Genomic DNA, 19,300 nt, shown 5'->3' with positions numbered 1-19,300 from the left:
CACAGATGGAGAACAAAAAGTCACATATCCACAGAAAGAGAAGAAATGGAGACAGACTGAGGTCTACTCTCCTGAAGGAGACGCTCTACTGACAGAAGCTGCTCTCCAACTTCATACTGCGAATGTGGAGATTTCTCGTGTTTGCACTGTGGTTCACTTCGGCCTCTAAACAGACAGAAACAATGAGCACAGTACAAATGCACCTGCGGAGTGCAGAATGGGACATGAATTACCTGCTCTGTACCCACAGATTAAAGAGCCCGGCTGGGGCCTTTCACCTCCAGAGGGGGCAGTAAACGGGTACCCATCCAAAGCTGGCTGGCCGCCACGCTAATAATAAAAGCAAGCACGGCCATGCACAAAAAAATGAGATCTGGTGAAGCTAGTGAGCGTCGTAGAGACCGGAGAGGATCTGAGGTATGAGGAGGGTGGAATGTGTTTTTTGGAAGGAGAGGTGAGCCCTCTGTCACGTTGAGAATGTGTGTCAAAAGCAATGCTAATGCTTTAATACTCTAGAATCTGATACTGCAGACCGCTGAAAGATTGAAAAAAATGACACATTTTCCACAGCGGTAAGATAACTGCTGGGATTTCATTTTCATTGCCGTGAATGTGCTCCACATTTCTAGTTGCCAGCATCTTATCCGTCAAACCCGTGCAGGTGGTGCACGGGAATTGGGACTGGTTTACTCGACTGAATTTTGTGCTGACTTCTGCAGTCCGTTGTCCTGAGCTGTGCTTTACCCTTTTCTATTACAGCACTTCTTTCTATAACTACAGTGTTTTCTCCCCTGCGTGGCCGTGTCGATAGAGGGAAGTAATTATTGTAAAATTCGTGAAATATAATATCTTGGACGTAAAAGTACTATTGAACCTTTTTGATGTAAATTCAATGCAAAACCAAACCAATTCCGGGCTGACTGTAGTGGGCGGGAGATTAATGCATAAAAAATTAGATGCAAAACAAAAAGTTTCACGCCATTCAGCAAATTAAAAGTTGGTAATGCTAATGCACCAAGAAACTATAGCAAAGCGCAAATGGTTTTCCAATGTTAAGAATGTGGTTACGTTCAAAATATTGTTTTTACAAAGGAAACCCTTTTATACACGTTTGCAAGTCACTATAGCTGATCACTCCAATATTTCTGAATGCACACACGACTGTTACGTGAAAGGATCTGCTCAGTGACAGTCAGGCAGAATAATATCAGAAGACTCTGCAGTTCCCTTCAGCGCCACAAAGCTTTTCAGGTTAAGTCTTTGTTTTTGGTCGGAGCAGCTGGCTGTGTTTTGGTTAGCACCAAATGCCAATGTAACAGTTTGTTGAAGTACCATTTAAGGTAGCACAACAGTGATATATGTCAAGTGTGCGATGTAACCTGACCCCGTTGGATATGCCTTACTGTTAAAAACATTCCATTGTCATAACATCCATTGGTTTTGGCCACCGGAGCATATTTATCCACTGCTGAGAATACTGATCAGAGACATCTTGTAGTTTCTAAGGAGTCCAAGTTCCTCGAGCATTAAATGGACCCTCTCCAGAGGGAGCGATGATGGTTAAACTAAAAACCTCTCTATTCCTCTATTAACATCCCCTTTTCTGCCTTGTGTCTATTTTACAAGTTTCTGTTCTATGTGTTCCCCGAAGAAACCCTCAGATTTCCACGAGTAGGGCTGAACTGAAAGCACTGTCAGGGGATTAATCCACCTCTTCACATCCACTGTGAGTAATAAACCAACTTCGGTCAGGTCATCTTGCTCACCCGCCACCCCACCCGCAACCCTTCCCGCTCCTTAATCTCCTCCTATCTCTCTCCAGGAATGCAGCCCCTTATTTTGAAAAATACCTTGTCATATAATACCCTTGAAAAGTCTCGCTGCACACTCAAAAGAATTGGCATTCCGCTGCTCTGATTTACTAACTTGTGTGTTAAAACAGGGCAAAAGAGATAAAGATTCATGAGATTTTGGAGAGATTTAAATAGATTTCCTTAATCGTCATTCTCTTTGTGTTTCATGCGCAAAAAAAAAAAGACAAACTTGTGCCAGCGTTTGCACTCGGTTGTCATGTTTTCAGCAGGCGCTCCGCATATGGGGGCATTGCCTCATGCTTAATCGCCTCACTCCAACCTCATGTATGTTTCCATGTAAGGTATGAAGTGGAAGACGTTCTTCCTTATTGTGGTTGTAGCCGGACACATAAATCACTCTGCCGTTTATGTTCATTTTTTTTAAAATCCATCTGGTTCTCTCTCCGTGATCCACCAAAGCGTATTTTCTCTCTGGCCACGGAGAGCCACATGTCCACCGCGACAGAAACATGGCGTTTATAGGAAGCGTGTCACAAATGTTCAACGGATCCATTTTCTTCCCGTGTTTTTGTTTTAGAGAAACCCGTCGGGAACCTCTCGAGCTTTATGAGAAATACATTTTTCTGTTCCACTTAATGTTTTCAGCCTGTCGCGTTATTGCCCGTACACCGGCGGCTGTGGGCTGCTTTGGATCACGCTAATCACATTTAGTTTCATATTTTAGTCACTGAGCTTTGGTGCTTATCTCAAGTGACTTACACTTATTAAAAATGTACAAGTGCGGGCTCTTGCCTGGGGGGCCTGATAGCCAGACACGCCGGCAGTGATTGAAAATGTGATCTGGTTACAAGAGCTGAACTTTTGCGGCCAGAACTGTAAGAAAGCAGAGATATTAAGCATGGCGGGGGTCCGTTCTGCTCTCTTCTGTCCTGTATTATCCCTTCTCCATGCGACTCTATTGCCATCCGTTGGATAAACCGTTCTCTAGCTGCTGCGTCGGCGGTAGCAGCGGTCCTGAAGGGGCTGCTTTCCCTCTAGAAATGGACACAGATGAAGTACGCGGAATGGATTCATACCATGTCACGTGTTCTTGGGTGCATCGAACTATAAGTCGAGGAGCCACTGTCTTATGTATGAATACTGCTCCTTAGTTCGTCTCGAGAGCCGCTCTACCCATTTGTTTCACACTTGGTGGGTACATCTCTTGGGACCCAAGGGAGTGCCTGTCAAATTAGATGGCATTTGGACCTGTTAAGACGTGGGGGGTGGGGGTGGGGGGGTTTCAGTTCATTGAGTTTACAGTCGCCTCCTTTGTCATTGGCTTCCCACAGCGTCTGTCTGTCATTATGTATTTACTGTCACCGTGTGCCCCATGGCACTAAGAGACAGGATGATGTCGTCCTTGTGTATTCATCATAACTCTGGTTTGTTATGACAGGAATATTATTTGGGAAAACTTGCATGTATTTATTCATTAGGTCTGGTTTGTTTCATCCCATTTGTGTGCGTTTTATACAATATTGTCCCTTTCATAACGTCTTTGCTCAGATATTGCATTTGGTTCTGATCAAAAAGATGTTTTTTAATGTGGAATTACACAACCGGCTGTTAATGGCATATGTCAAGTGCAGGGCTGCATATTTATTGAGCTCATTTGACATGTTTGCAATGTATTTTTTCAAGGACATGCTTATGTAAGAGTGCTGCTGCTCTGAAAACTAAAACCACCTGAAATCTGAGCATACGGGAGAAGAGCTGGATTGGCTTGTTTATCACTTTGTTCATTGCTGGGCAGCAAAACAAAATATATGTCCACGTTGCCCTAAAAGGAGATATTTTAAGAGTATTCTTTTACAGATTGTTTCTCTTTCAGGAGATTTGAAGGTGGTTAACTTGACTTGCTATTAGGACTAGTAGCAGGGAGAAAGACTAGTGCTAGCCATAGCAGAGACATCTGTTTGAATGTTGTGTATACACATGCTGCTTTTGTTTTGTGTAAATAATTTCTTATCTTTATAACCCGTATTTGCAGCTGAATCTGTTTTTTTTTTTTTCTTAATTCTTCATAAATCCTTCAAATGCATTACAGACCTCTCCGGCTGCTTCTCTATTGAAGCGTTTTTCCATTTTTAGGAAAATGAGATCATAAAGGGAGTGTTAGTGACTGTGTGGCAGCTTGATAGAGTAGCAGCGAGGGGCGGGGCTTAGCAAAGGTTAGCGTGGTGATTTTCTTTCACTTTCTGACAGAGCCAGGCTACTTATTTCCCCCTGCTTCTCGTCTTTAAGCTGAGATGAACTAATCGCCTGCCAGCTTTAGCATCTAGCGAACAAATAAAATGGGATCATTCTTGTCATTTATATCTCAATATGGCTCATTAACCCTTCCTTTAAGGTCTTACCCTCTTTGGGATACTGTGGCCCTCAGGCAACACGCTGGACCCAAAAATAATTGATATAATATCACCAGATATGTCTGTGTTCAGGCTTCCGAGCTTGTCTGAGATAAGCGTTCTTTTCATCCTGCTAAAATGCATCATGCATTATGGGACACAGGGCCACAAATCAGTGAGAGGAATCTGACTTTATAAAAAAAGAGGTGCAGCGCGAGAGCACAGGGCCAGAAATGTGACGTCCACCTCTGCTTCACATCCACCAACTACTGCTGTTCTGTCACTGATTCAAACCCCAACTCGCACAAATAAACGCAAACACACTAAATCAATTTGATTGCACCAAGCAAAGCTTGCATTATGATATGCTACATCTATGTGATTCCATGTGCCTTTGTGAGTATGGAAGTTATATCCGTTAAGAAGCAGTCCTTTTTACGTCAACAAGTACAATCCCCTTTATATTTTTCTTTGTGTCTGCTATGCTTTATGGTTCTTCTTCTTCCCTTTGTTCCTCCTTTCCTGCCTGTTCAAACAAGCCCCAGGAAGATTTTCCAGATTACTTGATAAGATTCTTGTGAAAAAATAACCACACAGATATGTTTTGCAATGGCAAGAGCACGTCATCAGTGCCCCTCAATATAACAGTGGGAGGGAGTGTGTGTGTGTGTGTGTGTGTGTGTGTGTGTATGGGGGGGGGTAAACAAACTCTAACTAAAGCACAAGACTGTGGCGTTTTAAACGGCTGCTTTTTCCTCTCCGAGGAATGTCCCCTCGCGGTGTGCTCAACCCGGGAGTGCGACTGCACTGCGCCGCTGCAGAGCGCGTATGTCTGACGGTGGAGAAAGCTTTTGTGTGTTTTTTTTTTTTTTTAGAAATGAAATGTCAGCGTAGAGAAAGGGCCCGTGTGCCTCCCCCTTTCATGGCTCCTGGGCTCTAGCAGGTGTGGCGCGTTGGGGTCTGTGTGTCCCGACAACGTCTGCTGAGATGCCGCGGCGGGTCCAGCATCACCATCAGTCATGCTGTTTTGAGAGGGAGCCAACCGTGTGGCCACTGTGCGGTGAGTGTGAGAGCTCTATCTCACTGTGCACGCAGCATGCAAGACAACCCCCTCCTGCCCCCCCCTTTTTTTTCCCTGTTTGGTTACGGGAAAAGGCAGCATTTTTTCTTTCCATATTTGGTCATATGGAGCAGGGCCAGGGAGCACTAGCCTTTTGATGCCGTACAAACATCCCTATTTTGTGTGGGATTTGTACTTTTTGGAATGCGTTTTTCACCAGTTCTGTCTGTTTTTGGAGGTAGCATCTGAAAGTGCACTTCTAAAAGGGAAACAAGCCTTCTAAAAGTCAAGGAATAGAGAAGAATTGTGCTGACTCTTGCTGATATTTTGCAAAGAAGGGGCCTTTTTACAGTATTATTGATGACTTTGGCAGAAGGAGTCAAACTTCTAATGCAAATGGCCCTCTTAAAACCAACCTTAAAAAGCTAGACGATGTTTTATATAACCCTTCTAATTCGGCCAGTTGCTACATCAACTCATCTTAGAAGCTATTTCACTTGGTAAATTGGATCGCCAGCTGACTAATAAGAAGCTGGCCAACATTTCATTTGTGGTCCTTTTTTTAATTACGAGCTTGAGCAAGTTAAATTCCTAAACTGCTGCAACTGGATTTAGATCTCGTCCTGAATGAGAATAAAGATGCAAATGACGCATCTGTGAGCAAAAAGCAGTCAAGAAGGTGGATATGGCTTGTTGGGGTAATGTTTTTATTTCAATTCAAGTGTGAAGTAGCTCGGGGCGTGCGGTGTGAAGACACATAAACACACCCTCCACCTGAAAGGGAACGGCACCTGGGGAGGGTCAGGTGTTTTCAGCCCTCTGTCAAGAGAAGGGGAAGGCCGGACTATCTTCAGACATAACGCTGCCTAGATTGAGATGAGTTGCACCAAACTGCTATCCATGTGTGGGACCGTGAGAGGAGAGAGTATGAAAAGAACAGTGAGTCATTGCCTAAATATATACACAACAGATGACAATGCGCTCAAAGTTTAGCGAGGTTATCTTGCTGACAGTGGGAAATTGAAGAATGCTACTTTTGAGAGTAATTTGTTTTAACTGAGGCAACCCAAAAGCTCAGAAAGTATCAAACTACAGCATCCTCTCCAAAAAGGATTTGTCAGTTGGAAAGATGCTGAGTGACATTTGCACTATCAGATATTTTTAGAGCGCTTCATAATGTGCACATTGTTTTCTATGGTTGTCGAGGGTGAGAGCCGACCTTCAAAGTCCTTAAAAGGATCATTACAGTTTGTAGGGTTTTTCTTTCTGAAGTTTCGCTCATAACTTTGATTGGCTGTGATAAGTTATTACAATAAGTCAGACTGGTTGTAACGACATCAAGCCAGATATTCTAAACTACTCAATTTTGAGGTAAAACTGCCAATATGTTGAATCAAATCTTTCAGGGAAGTTAACCATGGTACAGGGTACCTTTTTGATAGAAGCAACATATCCCAGAGCTCTTTTTTGACCTAGTGGTGCTGTCTTACTCCATAAAAATGATGTTCAAAACTACAAAGTCCCAAGTTATAATTTAAGGACCCTGAGGATCTCACCCATCCATGGTTTCCCAGAGAGATTTTCTTGCATGTGTGTGGATAGATAACCTCACTCAGTCTCTGTCTATGATTCACAGGAATGTGAACCATTGTCTGAGAATGCAGGAGTCTCTTTATTTTCCACCAAATGGAAACTTTACAGCTTTAAACTTCACTGGCGTGCGACTTCGCTGCATCGTCTTCTATCTAAAGGCCGCACAGAGGATCGTCTGAGGTCACTAATGGCAACGTATCCAAGGTATTCGACATCGTCTACTCCAGTTCTTGCCCCAACCCTCAAAACCATCAGTACGCTATCCTGCCGCTTTCCACTTGCCACATTGGAACTGGCTTCTCTGGTTTTGCTTGGTGAGATTTTTCCTGAGTCGAGCCGAAGCCACACAAAAAAAAAAAAAACTTGTCTTGGAGGAGATAAAGTGTGAGTGGAAAGCAGATGGTAATGAGATTGAGTTGAAGTCTGATGCCGTTGGCCTCCTCTTAAGTCGCGTAAAATATATATTCTCAGCCAAAGACCTCAGTTTTGACAACATAAGCTGTTGTGGTTGATATTCACACTGTGGCATTAAAATGCTGACACAGACAAATATAGAAAAAAAGCTTTGCTACTAAACTTAATTGATAGCCAACCCTGAGCCTTCCTATATTGTAGCTCAACACGCAGTCCGCACCAGTGGGCCTATAGCTGCTGCAGATCTGCACTGAGGGAAATTTGAAAGAAACAGCGAAACACTAGCAGCTAGTATAACAGAAAGTTAGTATCAATGGTAGCTATGAAAAGCATATACTACATTTGTGATAAAAATAAAAACCTGGCCTCTAAAACTTGTAAATATATAATGCATCTCAAAATTAATGTGTAAAAAAAAAAAAAAAAAAGTATCACGTGCACAAGCTACTTTTTGACATCACAAATGTCGTAAATACAGAGTTATTAAAAAAAGAGCCTTGACTGCCTTACTTACAGACAACCTAACACGCTATTATGATAAAAAATATATTGAGATGTTATGATAAGCTAATGTCCCTACGATCAGCAAACCGCCTTATCTAAGATGTCTCTGTCCGTGGTGTAATCTATCATTATGTCTTCGTTGTGTTCGTCTACTTCTCCATTGTGTGGTGTCGTTATAATCCGCTCAGTCCCTGTATTAGCAAAAAGAGGAAGAGATTGAAGATTTAATCATTTCCGTCATTCAGGTCAACAGTGACCGCCCTATAACATACCAATACACGCCAATCCACCAATGTATGAGACCGGCTCTAAAGGGGCATGCAGAGGAAGAGATTCTAGGTGACAGGCGAAGGACGAGTGGAGATGGAAAGAAATTGAGAAATTCTTGGCCTCAGTGCACCAAAACCCTCCAGTGAATTCATGAATGCTCATCCGCAGCCGCTCTGCATCCTGTGACTGTACACGTGTTGATGCTGCCGAGACCTGGACGTGTGAGAGGAGACGCGTTGCTCAGAGAACCTCAACCACAAGGCCAGCTTTCTAAACACAGCTCTGTAGGTGGTGATGGATATCACACATGTACACCCGTGGACCGTTTCTACAAACTCGCACATACTGTGCTCGCAGTGGCCGTATGTATTTTCAGTGTCACACTTGTAAAAATAAACGCTAACGTTCTCACGCGCATTTAGAAAGAAAGCATGCAATTAGTCGTGTGCACTTCCTGCCTACACATCTGCAAACTTTACACGCACACATATACACAAACTAATTCATGAACATAAATCATGTTTTTTTGTTTTTTTTAGGGTGTGTGCATCGCGGTCTATCGCGATGCACACACCCTCACACACAGGCTGAGTATATTTTAACCCCCCAGTCAGTTTAATCTCAGGAGAGTCCTTACCCCTGCAAAAAAACTTAAATTTATTCAACTCAAACTGTCCCCGGAGCCTAAGCCAAAACAGCTGTTGGCGTGCACTACCTACAGACCTGCAGCATCTCTTTATTCCTCTCCTCTTCCCCGGTTTACTGCAGAAGCTTTATCTGTGTGATAAAACAACCACGAAATGTTCATCTTTAACAATATATCTTAGCTGAGAATAAACAAATAGAACTCTGGTTTAAGCGCAAGTCTGTTCACCTCCTGTTAAATAAGGATTCAATACAAGGCACCCCGAAATAAACCGTTTACTGTAGGTTGACCAAGATCTACATGCAAATGGACGAACGTGTCATTGTTAACCATTGGTGGACTCTATACTTTAACCATTAGTGGTGCTAGTAGTGATACAATAGCAAAACCAGAGAAGAAAACCGATACCTAGCAATGGAAGAACTTTGAAAACCTTTTTTTTTTCATTTTTTTTTTTATGACACACAAAATTTGCCTTTCTAAATGTGATCGTATTTGAAAAGCTGCTGTCACAATCGAAGCCTCAGATTCGTCGGAATGAGAACATTTCATTTTAGTCTTCAACTTTTGAATGGAAGCCTTTTAATTCGTATTCTTGCTGATTAAAGTTCGAATGACTAAGACAGCCGGTGTCAAAATACTTAAATCCTTTTACTTTCTTTTCAGTTAAGGGCCATATCCTCCATGGCGTTCCATGATTTATAGCCTTTATTAATAATCTTCAATTTCTTTTTGCTTTCATTTGTGATATTCACAACGGCATTTTAATCTCTTCCGTTATCAAGTATTACTTTTGAAAAACCAAATGGTATGTGGCCGGTAATGGAGTCGAAGCAGTTCATGAAATCTCCAGCATACCAACCACTGCAGCCGGTGGACAAAATATTTCCTTCCATTGATGCAAAGACTAGAAAGAACAGGCTTTGTGCCAGTGTTGCTTTCACATTCCAGATACCTGGAACACCTCTCCTCACCTGTACACCTGCACAGCTGTGTCTCCACAGTTGCTAGACGTACAACTTGTCTCCTCCTCGTCTTTCTAAAGACCCGTGTGGTCCTCTGGAGGCCAAGAGCCGAGCAGCAGCCCAGGTAGCGTGGCCTTGTTTGCTTTAATGTCCTTTACAAACCCAGCAATAAGGCTTCACTGAGTGGTAATGGTACGTGGAAAAAATATAATGTAAATGCAGACTGTGGTTTTTGCTGGCACATTTATACAGCCCAAAAATCTGATGTATGCAACAGGAATTCAAATTCTCAATACTTTGTTTAATGACCAAATACCTAAAAGACAAATGACAGTTGTGTTATTCGTGGCTGCGTTTGTTTTAATGCAACACATGTTCCCATGATGAACAAAATGAGATTTCTTAAAAAAGCTTCACGTTCCAACACTTTTTAGAGTTATAATGCTTTTTTTTACTGTCATGAATGCCACTTTTTTTTAAACTTCAAACTAGTGACTAAGCCTCGTAACCCCCACCTGCAACAAGTCACCATTGTTCTTTTATTTGCTAACCTCGCAGCTGGCAAGAACATAACTAGTTTCTACTTGTTTACCTTAACGTTAATTCTTTTTATTCAACATTCACTGCACACAAAAAGAGATCCGACCTGGCATGTGAATGAGTAATTTGGAGGCTCTTTCAAGTCCCCTCAGCTAAAATCAGAACCTAAATAGGAGCATTCCTTGCATAGCCCCGTCGCCATAATGGATAGATTAATGTGTTTGTCTAAAGGTTGTGTGGGGATAGTTGCACTGAGTATCACCATAACAAATCTGACCAAAGAGCTGCAGTTTTCTCTTCTCACAAAATGCTACGCCGTCATCAGGCACAATTCACCAAAGCCCAAAATAGACACCTGGCCTATACTTATTCTCCAGCCGTACTCCCAGACTGCTTCATCTACTTTGTGCCTCATTTGGCCGATAGGGACACATTGTTTTGGTGCTTTTATCTCAGGACTTTCGTGAGAAGATAGAGGCACTATAAGGTGATGTGATCCCACTGGCTGTTGGGATAATATCAACTTGGCTTTTAAGGCTTTTTATGAGGCTGGCACTTAGACACTGGGTTCTGTGCCAGGGTCTGGCAGTCCCGACAGGTAGTAATTTGACTGGTAAATGTGTCATTATAGCCATTGTAGAAGGTTGAGGCAGACAGCGAAAGAGAAGGAGGGGGTGGAGGACAGAAAAGGGAGAAACCGAGTAAGAAGGGGGGGGGGGGGGGCTGCATGGTCGGTTGCAGGTTTTTGAGATAAATAGTGGTATAAAGGGACAGATTTAGCAAACAAAGAGGTTTTATAGTGGACAGGCTGAACTTTTTAAAAAGTCTGAAGATGTCCAAAACGTTTGACTTCAGGTTGCTCAACTTTCTGGAATGCTGTCTTTCTCTCGTTCTGCCCCCGTTAGCTTTTCGCAAAGTGTGGGTGGTCCTTTCAGTGATATACACAACAGTTACATTTCTACGTCTTACCGAGGGCCTTGTGTGCAAGCCACAGGCTTCCTCTCCTGGTGCTTTCTCCCATGTGGAGACGAGACAATGCGACTGCAGCGCCCAGTCTTGCGTTCATTCAACATACTTATTAATACATAATTTATCATCTCGAGTAATATAATTACCTCTGGTTTGTTGTTCATGAAATCTTGTGTATATGGTCCGCTCTGTGACCATTTTGAAAAAAATCCACTTTTTATCTTAATTTTCTCGTAAATAACGTTTAAAATAGAAATGCCGTCTCCTCAGCTGCATGAATCACATTATTTGCGATAATAACGTCAAATGCTGCCGTGCTTGTGATACTAATGACTTTGTCTCCCTTGGCGTCACTGGTTCTAGGAAGTATGTGATTAGACTGGCGAGGTTTGGAGGCCTTGTCAGCTTTCGTTATTGCTCTCATTTCGCCACATATCGCCGATCGCTTCCACCCTCCCCTTTGTTTCACAGACGACGCGAAGACTGCGTCTAAACATAGGGAGTGTTTAACGTATCCGTCCTCCGAAGCTTTAACAGTGTAAAATGGGGGTGGAAGAGGCTGTGTTTACTGTACAGGGGGGAGGAGACTGGCTGATAAGATGCAGCGGGGAGGATCCCTCCGAGTCGAGGTCGTCTGTTAGCGTTTCTCTCCGGGCCGCGCGTTTCCTGTGTTTATCTGTGCATGCTTATTGTGAATACATGCACACAAAAGCTGTAATGTTGCACCTACATGCCAGTGTCAATGCATACCCATATACATACGTGCAGGTATAACAAATACGGCTCTCCTTGAACCCCCCCTTTTTGTATGCAACTGCAGATAAAAGAAAATGCGTGCTTACACAGGAAGCTGGAGTGGTGTCGTAGAAGCAGCCATGCTCTGACATGTATATAAGTAAACAACACAGGAAAGCTTTGCGGTAGAGTTGGGGAGAGAAGGAGAAACAGGACATTGGGAGGGGGGGGGCTAAGCTTGAGGGAAAGAAGGAAGGAGGCCACTGAGGGATGGAGGGAGGGACGACTAGCAGGGAGGGGAAGGAAACTGGCATTTGCCTTTTCTGTCAGCTGTGAGCGGACTGCGGGAGGCTATCGCTACACGTAGGGGCGTTGTGTGTGTGTGTGTTTTGGACAGAGCATTGGGGAAGGCTGGTATGGTGTGAAAGAAAACCCATTGTCCGAAGGCTAATTCAAGGTATGCCCGTCGTGGTTCTTCCTTTTTGTTTCGCCAAAATTGTCGTAGTGCCGCTCATTTACTGCCACGCTTTCCTGCTCCCACCACAAAAGGTGTTTTAAGTGTTTGAGTATGACTTATTTCAGTGCTGTCCAGTTTGTTACGTGAACTCTCATGCACCTTTTTTGGCTCCTTCCCTCAAGTGCTCGGCTCTAGTGTGTTTATTCTGCTCCTGTGTATAGAAAACGTTGCTGGTGGTTGTACGATGGGAGGCTCCGCAGCTCCTGGGTGGTCTTGTCCTCACTGTCACAATTCCTACTGGGGTATTTTTAGTGAGCGTAGTTCTCAACTGATTGAGTTAACATCCTGTGTCCTTTTTTATTCTTTCGCTGCCTCATTTTATCACCTAGGCTAAAGCTGCCGTACATAAAAACCTGGTATGACACTTCCTGTGAAACCCTTGTGTGTTTAAATACAGTACTTGCCACATTCTCCCACACTACTCCACTCCTCCACTCTCTTCACTGGCTACCGGTGGCCGCCCGCATCCAGTTCAAAACACTGGTGCTCACGCACCATGCTGTGAATGGATCGGGTCCAGCTTACATCCAGGACATGGTCAAACCCTACATCCCAACCCGCACTCTCCGCTCTGCATCTGCAAAACTACTCGTCCCTCCCTCACTGAGAGCAAAACACTCGACTAGGTCTCGACTCTTCGCTGTCCTTGCGCCGAAATGGTGGAACGAGCTCTCTGAAGACATCAGGACTGCAGAGAACCTTCACATCTTCCGCCGCAAACTAAAGACACACCTCTTCAGACTCTACCTCGACTAAAGACTAACAAATTGTAGCACTTAAATTGTACTTGTAACGTCACTCATCTATAGCAAATTGTAAATTGGCTTATTTGAGGAAATTGCACTTTCTTGTTTCTTGTTCTCCTGAGTTTGTACCCTATGGTTGAATGCACTTATTGTACGTCGCTTTGGATAAAAGCGTCAGCTAAATGACATGTAATGTAATGTAATGTAATATGATAAAACTAAGGCTTTGTTTGACTAGTGAACCAGTGTTTTTGCTCTGTGAGGATACTTAAAAGATGGTTTTCTCGTCTTTCTCTCCTCTCTGCCTTTTCGGGAAACTGACTAAATGAATGTGTCTGTGTTTGATGATGTCATCCCTTAGGGCACAGTCATGGAGGAAATGGACTTTGAGCGGCGCCGCGAGCTGAGAAGGCAGAAGCGGGAGGAGATGCGCCTTGAGGCCGAACGGTAAGACCCGCTTGGTTGTTGGTCGGTCACGTTTGCAGATTAGTACTCCAGGATTATCCAACTAATTCTTAGTTATCCAACTAATTCAAAGCTTGATTCAGAAGGCAGTCCTTTGGATTAATTAGTAGTTGCAGCTACAGAACTTGTCACTGATAACTTAATACTATACGAGCAGATTGTCAACGCCCATCAACACCTCTGATGTTCCTGCCAAGTTGGAACAGGAGGGAGCCAGCTTTAATGGCTTAGACCCTCTGAGTCTTAAAAAACATTGCTCAGCAAATACTGGCTTCCACAGGCTAAAAGAAAAAAAAGGGTTTGATAAGAAATCTGATAAGCAATGAGACGACCTTTAAGTGGGAATGTTCAATCACACACACCCACACACACCCTGAACCTTTTTGAATTTTGTCATATACTGCGGCTGTGAACTTTCCCTGATTCAATGGAAGAAATTGATTAAGTTAAAGTTCATTTCAACAAATTGATTGAGCGGCAACACGGCAAGTGCAGCAATAAGATCTAGTAAGGGGGAGGGATTTCATTGTGGGAACCTTTTCACAAAAGTCTCTCTGTGTGTGCTGCACACCTTCCAATTAAGGATGAGGTTGATGTGGATGCAGATACTGGCCAAGGTCACTCGCCTGTTTGATGTATTCGTGAAAAGAGCTTTGTGTGAGCCGGTTGCTCCATCGCTGATGGAAAAACAAGCCGAGATGGGTCTGGCCCTTTCTGAATGCATAGATGTTCCCCTCTGATAGTTTTTCTCCGACACAAAGACGACGTGCGCCGTATTTCACCTCTGTGACGAACGAGGCCCTTTGCTCAAGGTAAAATAGCGTTTCTTGTACTTGTGAAATTGTGCACGCCATGCACAATAGTGAAAGAGATGTATTGGGTGATAGAATAGAGGGTTAAGTCATTCATCCAGACATTGAAAAATAAAGTGTCTGCCGGCTTGTGGGAGCTGCATCTGAGAAGAGGGGAGAAATCGCCAAAGTTGAAATATTTCAACTTTAGCGAAGAGTTTGCATTAAAGTGGCTCCTGGTTAGCCTGAAGGAGCGCTGGAAGCTGGAGAAATTCACCCGAGCCGTGTGTGCCGATGGATGATGTCATGAATCCAAAAAGAAATAGAGGCCATTTCCATCATGGATAACTGTCTTTTTAGAGACAAGCCACGCCCCCTTCGCAAATGAAGCGGGACGTGAATGAATTGTATTCGCCTCACTTTTGGTGTGAATGCGGCATATTAAAAAGGGCCTGGTGAGAGATGAGGAGCGACTGAAATTGACCGTAAGTGAAAACATGTTCGAGTCGTAAGCGCCTTTGACGTGAACGTTTTCAGCTCGGCAGGAGTTGGTTCATGACTGTTTATTTGGTCCAGGAAAGCAATCATTTCAACTGGCGGGCGACGCGCCTCTCCTGTTATTGATAAAAGATTACATCGCTGCCCTGTTTTCATTTCTGCCGATATATTGAAACAATCAATATTTACATGCCCCTCATGGTTGGCCTAGTCGAAACCACATGTTGTCTTATTGGCCTGCTTCCATTCACCCATCGCTGAGCGCGCTGTGGGGAGAGTGTGGGGCCATATAATAACGTCTGCAGGAATGCCAAATTCCTGGCTATTATGAGTGTTTACTGGCCAGGTCTCCATTGGCCGTTTCCTACATGCTATGACGGCGGGGTTGTCCGTGTGTGGGGAAAGAAGTGTATGAGTACGTTTGTCTCGTTGTCTGTGCGCGTTTATTGTGGTATTGTGGATCAGCCTCAGGTGATGAAGTTTTGACAAGCTCCTATTGTCTTTTGTGATCTTCGACTCTGCGTGTGCGGAGGGAGAAGAGTCGAGACGTCCATCTTCTGTCTTACATCAGCCTCGGTTATAGTTTAAAGATGATTGTTTACATAGAGCTTCTCAATGGACTTCGATTCATGTCTTACTCTATTCAGCACACACATATACACCACTGACACATGGTTTTCTGCTCTGCGTAGACTCACACTCTGTGCTGCTCTTCAGCTCCTCTACTCATCTGTCCTATAGTGCGTCTCTGTTCAATAAAACTCACAGGAATGCATCGACTGCTACTTTTTTTTTTTTTCCCCTTTTTCTTTTACCAAAGCGAGCACATGGATGTGGAATTTTCCCATTTAATCAGCGACTGGCTTCAGCTAGAAACGGTCTTCTTGTGTAACAGTGCCATGTTGTTACAGCCTGCAGCTGCAGCAGTTCATTGTCCTTATAATATTAACACATTGCACATAGATGGATATTTGGCACCAGCGCAATGATGAGTCATCACTCTCGTATGTTGGACAATTAAAGGAGCAGTTCAAGAATTAAGACCCAGTGCCACTCCAATCGCTGCCCTCGGCCGAGGAAAGTTCTGCACGGAACTTATCGTTTAGCCGTGGTTTAAATACCGTCCTCATTTCAACTTGGTGGGATCAATTGATTGGATTTTTTCATTTGATGAATTGTTTCCTTAAATGACAAACATATGTTCATTGTAATCAATTCAAGACTTTGTGAGATATACAACGTTGATTTGCAAGACTTTGAATTTCCTTTTTGAGGTCCTTTTTAGGAGGAGTCTATTTTTCTTTGCCATCTCTCCTCCTCCATCTTTCTTGTCACTCTTGTCTCTTCTCCCCTGGGGGGGGGGGGGGGGGGTCACGGTCATCCTTCTCCCCATCCTCATCTCTCCCAAACCTTCTCCTCATTTCCTTTTTTTTAATGACACACCTTCCTTCTCATCTTTTAAATCCCTGTCCTCTTCTCTCTCCCTCCACCACCCTCCTCTTCTTCCACTTCCCCCTGTTCATTCCATGCATCTGTGCTGTCCCCTCCCCCGAGGGACCAGGAAGGGCCGAGGAAATACCACCCATCCTCCGCGAACGAGCCTCGCCAAACAATCCGCGCCCTGGTTGCGCGGGGCGTTCTGAACACGACCCGGTCCTGCATCGTAAACCTGTTGGTTCTGTCAGGAAGAGCCAGGGAGACTCATGGCCGAGGGACAGAGGTCGTAAGGGAGCGGCGGAGCTGCGTGTATATCAACTAACTTGAAGTTGACTTATACCTTCAGCTCGGAAAGGCGTTGAGCTGTATTTTCGGATTGCTCTGAGGCCAAAATCAAATGTTGAATGCGCTGCAGGGGGATTTTACCGTGATGTGTTCTTGGAGCTGGGGAAGGGGGGGCAGACCGGGTACGCTGTGGTTCTTCGGGCCTCTTCAGGGCCGTCAGTAGGAAGGGAAATAGTGCAGAGAGGCCAGCGTGGGAATGGGTCAGCATTTCTGACAGTGTAAGAAGAGCCCCCTCCCTCTCCCTCCCTCGCCCCATCCCTCACCATCCCTTACTTCGCTCCCCTCCCCTTTTGTTCACAGCAGCTTTTCTTTTCAATCTTCCTCTTCCCTTTTCTCCCTCGCTCCCTTCCCGCCGTCCTGCTTCTCTTGAGGAGGGGGGGGGGGTCTGTTCTCATGGGCTTTCCCAAATTGTTTTCACTGACATTTCTGAGATATTTTGCTGTAAAGAAAATATTTGGACATATTTCTCCCAAATAGGCTTCGCTGACGCCGATATTTTGGGTGGCGGTACTTTTAACGCAAATAACTTTGTGGATGCAGAATCCTGCCTGGATCAGTTTTACGTATGTACTGTGTCGGGGGGAAAAAGAAATTAAGGGTTTTAACTTCCTTTTCAGCTGTAACACGGCTACTTCGTGGACAACTAAGTGAATATCCGCGGTCAGACAATACTGTCAAGTTTCCTTTCCTTGCATTCTGTACTTGGCCACCCAAGAAAAGCCATTTGTTGCAGACAATATTCTGACAGACCCTCATACCACACGTTTATAACTGAGGCTGCACATCATTCCGAGCAGGAAATTATGTTGTGTATGATCAAGCCTGTGCATTACTCCCTTTTCCATTATTGTGCGCCTTTTTCCACACCCGATTTTCATTTCCCACTTCTCCTTTTTATCCTCACTCTCCATTTCACTGGCTTTCTTTCTTTCTCTCTCTCCTTCTCTGTTCTTATCCCCGCTTCCACCTACTGTATCTCCATATTTCTGTGTCAGTATGCTGATAGAGTTTGGGGCCTAGGTAAGGAAAGGGATATTAAATCAGGGCTTTGGTTGTGTACGCGTCTCTTGCCAAGGCTGTGATTGACAGGAATGCTAATTCAGCTTTTAGGAGTTTGTTCTTCTCTCCTACTGAGGAATCTTTAACCCTGAGACTGTCGTTTTCACCGCCACCAAGGACTCTTTTGTTCCATTTTTAGCTGTTGTCTTTTTCTCTTTCTCATGACATTTGGGGCTGTTTCTGGGATGGCGCAGCCCTCTGGGAGAAGAGGCAGTTGGTTCTTAACTTCTTTTTTTTTTTTTTTTGCTTTTTCACAGAAACAACATTTTGTCTGGCACTTTAAATAAGTTAATGTGCTGCTGGGGAACTGAAGTTGATGGAATATAAATTGAATTGAGAAAAAAAATATTTAGGAGGATTTATTTAGAGCAAGACTATGTAACTTTGAAAAAAAGAAATAATTAAATGACTAAGCAAAAACAACTTTTATCTTTACTTTTTCTTTTCCTGATATGATAAGACCCGTAGCGCACTTTGTAATCTACTGTTTGCCAACATACCAATATTCTTACATACTCCGTGTGATGACTTTGTGCGTTGTCGCGCTGCCTTTTACCATCCACCTTTTGTACATTATCATCGTTGTACTTGTGGCCACAGTGGATGGTTGTACTTAGGCCAACTTTAAAGTTGGAAAGAAGCGAAACTAATGCGAATAAAAAGTGTTCTACCCTTCGAGACAGTGAATTATCATTATTAGAACTATCAGCAGACACACATGTACAATTCATTCCCCGATGTCACTGTCCCGTAGGTCCACCGTGGGCGTTAACACTTTAATCTCCCCTGTTATGACAACATTCCTCATTTGAGAGAAAGAAACGGGAGACCCAAAGCACTGCAGAGGGGAAGGAAAGGAAGAAGGACGCTGTTGTTCACAAGCTGTGAAAGCTCACGTAAACCATCGCAGGTTTAGCTCGGCTCACCACACATGTTGCGTCTAACGTGCAACACGCTTTGCTGGCTGACCTCAAAGGCGGCGCTGTGATGTCGGGTTCCTGGGCATGTGGTTAGCAGTGGGAGTGTGAAGGTCAGTCGAGCCAAAACAGATCAAGCTTTAAGCCCAGTGGTAAAAAAAAACATTAGTTTAGGAATCAATTTGATACTTTGCCATGAAAGGAATGTCCTCAGATGTGCTCAGTTTACGATTCTTTGCTTTGCAACATGTCAGTCAATCATACCTTTAAATAGACTGTGCTGCAGGGAATGGCCTCGTTGTTGCCTCCAGTCCAGATTGAAGCACATAAATATATGCTATGTATTGGCTCACTAGCCAACGGTGACATTGTGTTGATGATTGTACGCAGCCTCACCCTTTACTTAAACCACTGAGCGTCTGCTTTAGCAGATGGGTGGTTTGTCTTTAAAGTGTAACCATGTATCCGTGGAGCAGGATGGCCAGAGCAGAAAGGAGCAGGTTTAACATGCAGTGTCTAATAGCTAATATGTGTTTGACATGAACTTTTGTGACCTTGCTTCATCTACTGTCCGTTCGACTAGCGTAGTCATTAGGAACAAGTGTTGGTTGAAGGTAGGAGGGTT

The 19,300-nt window shown here is 43.9% G+C and overlaps 1 protein-coding gene across 26 annotated transcripts in view; it reads left to right on the top strand.

Moving 5' to 3' along the window:
- Positions 1-19,300, top strand: part of cald1a (caldesmon 1a) — a 46,063-nt gene that overhangs the window by 8,467 nt on the left and 18,296 nt on the right. For 10 of the 26 annotated variants that reach the window (XR_013467486.1, XR_013467484.1, XR_013467483.1 and 7 more), the window contains exons 1-2: positions 12,163-12,357; positions 13,525-13,610. Coding sequence is in view for 16 of the 26 variants with exons in the window: in XM_040174271.2 (XP_040030205.2) it covers positions 13,534-13,610 (77 nt within the window). In the remaining 10 variants the exon portion in view is untranslated. Of the gene's footprint in view, positions 1-1,651; positions 1,727-12,013; positions 12,358-13,524; positions 13,611-19,300 lie in introns of those variants that run through there. The other 16 variants (XR_013467489.1, XR_013467487.1, XR_013467485.1 and 13 more) reach the window with 5 other exon arrangements.

Source organism: Gasterosteus aculeatus, chromosome 4, assembly GCF_964276395.1.
Source record: "Gasterosteus aculeatus chromosome 4, fGasAcu3.hap1.1, whole genome shotgun sequence".
NCBI lineage: Eukaryota > Metazoa > Chordata > Actinopteri > Perciformes > Gasterosteidae > Gasterosteus > Gasterosteus aculeatus.
The sequence above is the reverse complement of the archived record's forward strand: the minus strand, read 5'-3'. Positions and strand labels throughout refer to the sequence as shown.